This window comes from Hyla sarda, chromosome 10 (genome assembly GCF_029499605.1).
Source record: "Hyla sarda isolate aHylSar1 chromosome 10, aHylSar1.hap1, whole genome shotgun sequence".
NCBI classification, from domain to species: domain Eukaryota; kingdom Metazoa; phylum Chordata; class Amphibia; order Anura; family Hylidae; genus Hyla; species Hyla sarda.
In genome coordinates, this window is record NC_079198.1 from 99020443 (window position 1) to 99027310 (window position 6868).

At 40.7% G+C, this 6868-nt stretch overlaps 1 protein-coding gene across 1 annotated transcript; it reads left to right on the top strand.

Annotated features, from left to right (window-relative positions):
• The first annotated feature begins 2672 nt into the window (after positions 1-2672).
• On the top strand, positions 2673-5713 carry HES5 (hes family bHLH transcription factor 5). Its single transcript, XM_056544176.1, has 3 exons — positions 2673-3918; positions 4038-4203; positions 4500-5713. The coding sequence occupies exons 1-3, from the start codon at positions 3865-3867 to the stop codon at positions 4733-4735; spliced, it is 456 nt and encodes a 151-aa protein (XP_056400151.1). The 5' UTR covers positions 2673-3864; the 3' UTR covers positions 4736-5713.
• Positions 5714-6868: the final 1155 nt, after the last annotated feature.

Consider the following 6868-nt stretch of genomic DNA (forward strand, 5'->3'; position numbering starts at 1 on the left):
TTATCTCTGCCGCCCAGTTTGCATTATCCATCGAAAGTACGTGACATCTGTTAGATTAGGGGGAATTCTGGATTGTTAGATTACCCAGTAGGCATAAGCATCGGGAAGTGTGTTTTTAACTTTTCTCATTGTGCCTTCCTCATTCTCCCTATATTGTATAATTCTACGTAGAAGTAAAAACAAAGCAAACAAAAAAGAAAGAAAAAAAACATACTGTTCACATTAACATTCACAGCAGTTCATAAAATATTTTTACTATTAAAAAAATATTTTTGGGGGATATTTATTATAATGAAGTATCACTGTCTTTTGCTCAGCATTTGGGTGCTATCACACAGGGGGATTATGGAACAAACAGATCCATCTCATGCAGAGACGTAGCTTGTAGCTTCTGGGCCCCGATGCAAAATCTGCAACAGGGCCCCATATGCCAATGATATTACTGGTCTCTAATGGGGAAGATGTGCTTTGGCATCAGGGCCCTGGTGCGACTGCTACCTCTATATCTACACCCCTGATCTCACCGTGTAATAGGGCCTATGATCAGCTTAAAAGGAGCTCATTCATTGGCCAATTGGGTCATTTTGACCTGTGAAAACTCATAAACCCCACATACCCTATTACACGGGGACATGTGTGGCCTATGATTGCAGCAAAGGGCCATGCAAACGATTCCAGGAATCATTCATGCAGCCATCCCAGCCGGAAGCTCGAGCTCTGCAAAAGAGGTGCTGATCTACAAGAATGGCACTTGTTTACTATGGTTGGGCCATGAAATAGGGCTCTTAGGCCCCCACCAGTCACAAAAACATAGAGACAGCAGCACTTCACTTTATTAACGATTTACAGTCATAATCAGCTATCCAAAAGGCCATGGCACTCAGCAAAGTGTACAGCCTCCTTATTCTAACAATGGGTGGGGGTCTCCAGTACCCCACAATCCCAACTTGCCACGTGTCTCATGTCACATAGAATGTCTTGCAGAATAAGTGAATGTTTAATAAAGAAGATTAGCAACAGGAAAATTAATCCCTTGCCTGTAGTCTACCTAGTTCAGCGATTTCCAAACAGCGTGTCTCCAGCTGTTGCACAACTACAACTCTCAGCATGACCGGACGGCAAAAGGCTCTGACCTGGCATGCTTAGCGTTTGTAGTTCTGTAACAGCTAAAAACACGCTGTTTGGAAAACACTGACCTAATTAATCACTGAAAAAGCATTAGCATTCAGGGGGTTGTGAAAGTTGGGTGACCACTTTATTTTTAGGGTAAATCCATACGTATCTGAAGAAATCTTCCAGATCCGTTTGCTGCATATTCACTAAGGATTTTACCCCAGTGGGATATACAGGTTATAGGACTACAGTCATCCCTCAATTTACAATGGCCTCAACATACAATAGTTTCAACATACAATGGTCTTTTCTGGACCATTGTAAGTTGAAACCAGACTCAACATACAATGTTACTGACAGTCTAGATCTGTGAAACGTGTCAATGAACCGACCAATCAGAATGGGCATTCACTGGTAAAACTCCTGTATTACTTAAGCGTATGCACTGACTGGTGTCTGGTAGCGCCCCCTACAGTACAAGGAGGTATTACATGTTCTGTACTACTCTTTGGGCCAGGATTAGCTGCTTCTTTGGACACCAGGTGAGGGCGACTCCATGTTACTTTTTTAGGACATTGCATGTTCTGTACAGGACCCCGAAGAAGCTCCTGCCCTCTACATAGACCAGTGCTTCCCAAGCAGGGTGCCCCCAGCTGTTGCAAAACTACAACTCCCAGCATGCCCGGACAGCCTTTGGCTGTCCGGGCATGCTGGGAGTTGTAGTTTTGCAACAGCTGGAGGCTCCCTACTTGGGAAACACTGACACAGACAGTGATTTACAGCTCCCAGCAGATCTTTCTTACTTTTATATGTAAGGACTTGCTATATCTATATTAGTTATCTACTTATTTTTCTTTAATCCTCACTTTTTCCTATGTTTGGATGGCATTTTGGTGCCTTCAGAACCAATTACCAGGTTTCCATAGAGTTATGGTCTCAACATACAATGGTTTCAACATACAATGGTCGTCCCGGAACCAATTAATATTGTAACTCGAGGGACCACTGTATTAGCTAAAACGCTGTAAAATATCATAGAAAAATTCAGTAATAGCTTGACTCATGACACTGTAGTATATTTTTTAGATTTCTTTTTAATTCTTTATAAAAATTATACATTTCATTTTACAAAACACAAGACAAGGAAAGGCTCTAAGCTTCATAACATTACTATTCATACAGATCCATATGGTGGAATACTAGTAGATAGAGTTGATTTGTAATGACATTTCTGCAGAATGTGAATGGGGCCAATAGTCCCATAGACTACTGATTGGATCCCTTTTTTTTTATTTTAATATTTTTTCTTTATTATTTACATTTTTATTTTCTTGTTTTTCAATCGGGCCCCTTTTTCTTTGAATTTATGAGTGCACTGGTGAGATATGTTTGTATTTTAACATTTTATCTTTTAACTTTGTAGTGAATATCTTTGATACATCTGTTACCAATTAACTATTTTTTTTATATATAATTGTGGATCTATATTAATAGCTCAAAGTGTTGTATATTAATAGTAATGTTATGAAGCCTAGAGGAGCCTTTCCATTTCTTGTCTATGTTATATAGTTATTTGGGGGTGGTACAGGATTTGGCAATCGGCAAATTTGGGGGTGAGCTGCTAATAGTTTTTTCGTTTAAAACGCATAAGGTGCTTGAAGCAGGAAAAAGGGAAACCGAAACGATCGTAGGGGTCGGTCGCAGAGTTCGCCATCCCACATGGGTAGGTTACACATTGACTTTTACTGAGTGCTTAGACATGTTGTCCCCAATACCATTGTATTTCACTATGCACTCTCAGACCTGGCTATATACCAGTTCTGGGCTATATTACTAGCTAATCTTGACACATTATTATGCAGCATTTGTATGGATAGCCCACAGTGGCTAAACTGTATTATTCCATAGATTGCTATATATAGGGTGTGGACATTTTCTATGTACTCATTTGTATGTATTGTTCTTACTCTGCGCCAGATATTTTTGTGTTGGATTTCCATTGCAATACTTAACTTTTTTTGCATCTATATGTTTTTTATGTAAAACATTTTCAATAAAGATTTATACGTTTATACTTAAGGTGGTGTTATGACTCCAATTTCTCTGTATACAGGAAAATGCAATTTGCAGCATGGAGAAGAGTTGCAATATTTAATTCACGTGCCCGATACTGTAATTCATAGTGGATTTTAACCAAATCTGCAGGTAAAATCCTCAGCATTTTTGGGTATGTGAACGTAGCCTTATTACTGTGTCTATCTATTTTTCTTTCACGATATAATTACAATGACCTATGACAGCTTTATCCAGGATGTGTGCCTAGCTCTACAACATCTGTTCTCATTGAACATGTGTGACTGGCACACTTAAAAAAAGAGCAGCATACTGCTCTGTCCATGTTCTCATCGGGAAGCAGTATGATTACAGTGATGGGAAGCCCTTTCCCACGTTCTCCCACCTCATTCTAAAGCTTGTCCCTATTGTATAACACACTCTCCACCTGCTCTGCTGGGAGCAGGGTATTATCCTCGGGCAATTCACAGTCAATTTACCATGCTGTAATAGATGCCTCCTCTATTGTCCTGCTGAATGCATGTATTGGCTATGTGAGTGTGGGAAAGTCTGACAAGTGAGGGACTCATGCTTTTGTATGCATGCTCCGGGGTATAAATAGAGGAGCCCTGACTCTACATCTCAGATCACTTCTAGCTCAGCACTGAAAGCTCAGCAGCTCCTTGTACTCTTCTAAATATGGCACCCACCAGCATGGCTATGGATAACTTCTCACTAAAGCAAAAGAACAAAGTAAGTTCTATCCGCATTTGCTTAGTCTTGTTGTGCACATTATTAATTTCCTACTATTTCCATTTTCACAGTCTATGTACGAACATTTGACTTATATTTTGTATTATTTTCCTTTTTAGCTGAGAAAGCCCATTGTGGAGAAGATGCGCAGAGATAGGATTAATAGCAGCATCGAGCAACTCAAACGTCTATTGGAAAAAGAGTTCCACAAGCAACAGCCCAACGTCAAGCTGGAGAAGGCTGATATATTGGAGATGGCCGTGAGCTACCTGCAACAACAAAAAGGTAAATTGAGGCGTAGTTATCATTATGTGATAGAACCTGTCAGGCTAAGTTTCCACTTTTTGGAATTTTGCCACTGAAGTTTTTGAGCCAAGTCCAAAAATGTATTCAAAAGGAATAGGACATATAAAGGAAGGACTTACACTTCTCAACCCTTATGGATCCACTTCTGACTTTGGCTCAAAAACTTAAAACTGACAGAAAAAAAACCAAGTTGAAACTTAGTCTAAGAGAATGACATTGCTCGAAAGTCAAATTTGTATAGATGTCTTATGTCTTTTCTTATGGTTTCTTTCCAGAACAACCACAGAGCATTCCCGTTGAACATCTACAGCAGGATTACAACCAAGGCTATTCCTGGTGTGTCAAAGAAGCTCTGCAGTTCCTAGGTCACCACCCAACCAGTGGAGAGACCCACAAGCAGTTGCTCAACCACTTAAAGGTTCCACAGAATAATCTTGCTTTCTCCTACCCAAGTGACCAGAAAAAAGCCACCGTTTCGAGTGCTCCAGCCAAGATCTGGAGGCCTTGGTAAACTAGGGGACTTACATAAGTAATGGACTTCTGCTAGTATGGAACCATGTTCTACTAAAGTACGTTTGGATACAACGGAAAAGAGGTCTTCAGCATCCAAAAGAGACTATTTCCTGAAGAGTGTTGTGTTATCCCAAGGATACCTATGAAAAGTACTCAACTTTTTACTCATTGAGGACATTTTGTTGCCCTGCAACATGTATGAGGTTATTATATCTATATGACCTTACAGAGCAGTTGAAGGCCTAGTGAAGTCGCTAGTCTTGCTCATTCTACAATGTATATCTTCTAAGAAGCTGTTGTGTTGGAAGGAAGGTTATGGAGAATGGTTTACGTTCTTAAGTGTTTCTCCTATGAAGAGTTCTATGACATTTCTAGAAATGTTGCTTTAGTGTTCCTTATGGGACAACCAAAAAAAAAGTAATTTTCGACTTCTATGAAGTCTTGTGTATTTGTTCTACAAAGGCTTTTGTATATAAGGCAACGTGAGGACTTCCAGCATTGGGTTACTACAAAATGCTGGTTCCTCAAGATGTCTTAAGTCATAGATTGCCTTATTATGTCTGTAACTTTGTTTTAAGTGCCTAAGCAGCCATACTGTATTCTCCAAGAAGAAAGCTATTGAGGTGATATTGTGTACCCCAATGGGTTCTATAGTCAGCGTGTTACGTGGAGATGTCTCCACGGCATTCTGAGGATAATGTATCTTTTATAAGGATAACTCTTCCAATATGTGATAAAGTATATCTCTAAGGATTACTTGTCTGTTTACATTGAAAACTAGGCTTTTTGTTCTAAAAAAGACTCTGTACAAAATATTTTTGTATGGTAACTGCAAGTGTAGTTACTTGTATTCAATTGTATTTTCCATCATTGGGGATGATTATGTATTAAGTGTATTGTACACAGAAACTGTGATTTAATGGTCTCAAAAGACTAAAGGAATATTGCACAAAATTGAAAATAAAATATTCCCTAAACTGAATGCCGTCAGATCTGGTGTGAATTTCTTCTTGACATTATATTGACAATGCACTTGAGATGTAAAGCTACACATTTTTTTGCACATTTATTTATTAAAAGGATCCTTACAGGGTATTCCCATCACATGGTTCTGATATATGACTAGGACATTGTTTCCCAACCAGGGTGCCTCCAGCTGTTGCAAAACCACAACTTCCAGCATGCCCGGACAGCCTTCGGCTGTCCGGGCATGCTGGAAGTTGTGGTTTTGCAACAGCTGGAGGCACCCTGGTTGGGAAACACTACACTAGGATATGCCATAACTTTATGTCCCAGTGGTCAGACACCCACTGATCATAAGGATGAAGTGGATATATTGCTTTTACAGGTCTGTATCCTCTTATGCGTTTTTCATTGCACAACAGTGCTCCCGGTCAGCAGGCAGTGTGGGGAACTGCAGCCAGCTCTATTCACTTTAACAGAGCTGCACTGTAGTTTCTGGCACAGCTAAGTGGCCTAGAGCTTTGTTGTGCAGGGAAAAGCTCAGAAGGGGATAAAAGACCTATAACAGCAATGTATCCCCTTCCTTCTTATGGACCAAAAGTTAAACAGATTTCTAAATTACTGCTATTTAAAAATCTTAATCCTTCCAGTACTTATCAGCTGCTGTATGCTCCAGAGGAAGTTGAGTAGTTCTTTTCTGTCTGACCACAGTGCTCTCTGCTGACAGCTCTGCCCAGGAACTGTCCAGAGCAGCAGCAGGTTTACCATGGGGATTTTCAGAAAGAAAATAAATACAAAAAGAAAAGATCTTCCTTTGGAGCATACAGCTGCTGATAAGTACTGGAAAGATTAACAGGAGTACTCTAGTGCAGAGTATTCCTGCTCCGTCCTGCCCGGGCTGCAAAATAAATGAAAATGAATCATCACTCACCTCCCTGGGTTTCCCGCGGAGCGCCACTACAGCTGATCGGTCCTCCGGTGCATCTCCTTCATACTTCCGGGTGTAACGAAGCGTCACATGGCGCTCAGCCTATCACCGGCCGAGGCAGAACATCGCGGCGGCCGGCGATAGGCTGAGCGCCATGTGACGCTTTGTTACACCAGAAAGTATGAAGAGGATGGACCGGAGGACCGATCAGCTGTAGTGGCGCTCCGCGGGAACCCAGGG

Coding starts and splice junctions, on each gene's coding strand:
- HES5 (XM_056544176.1), top strand. CDS start 3,865: ATGGCACCCACCAGCATGGCTATGGATAACTTCTCACTAAAGCAAAAG. Junction 3,919..4,037: donor CACTAAAGCAAAAGAACAAA/GTAAGTTCTATC, acceptor TTTCCTTTTTAG/CTGAGAAAGCCCATTGTGGA. Junction 4,204..4,499: donor CTACCTGCAACAACAAAAAG/GTAAATTGAGGC, acceptor GTTTCTTTCCAG/AACAACCACAGAGCATTCCC.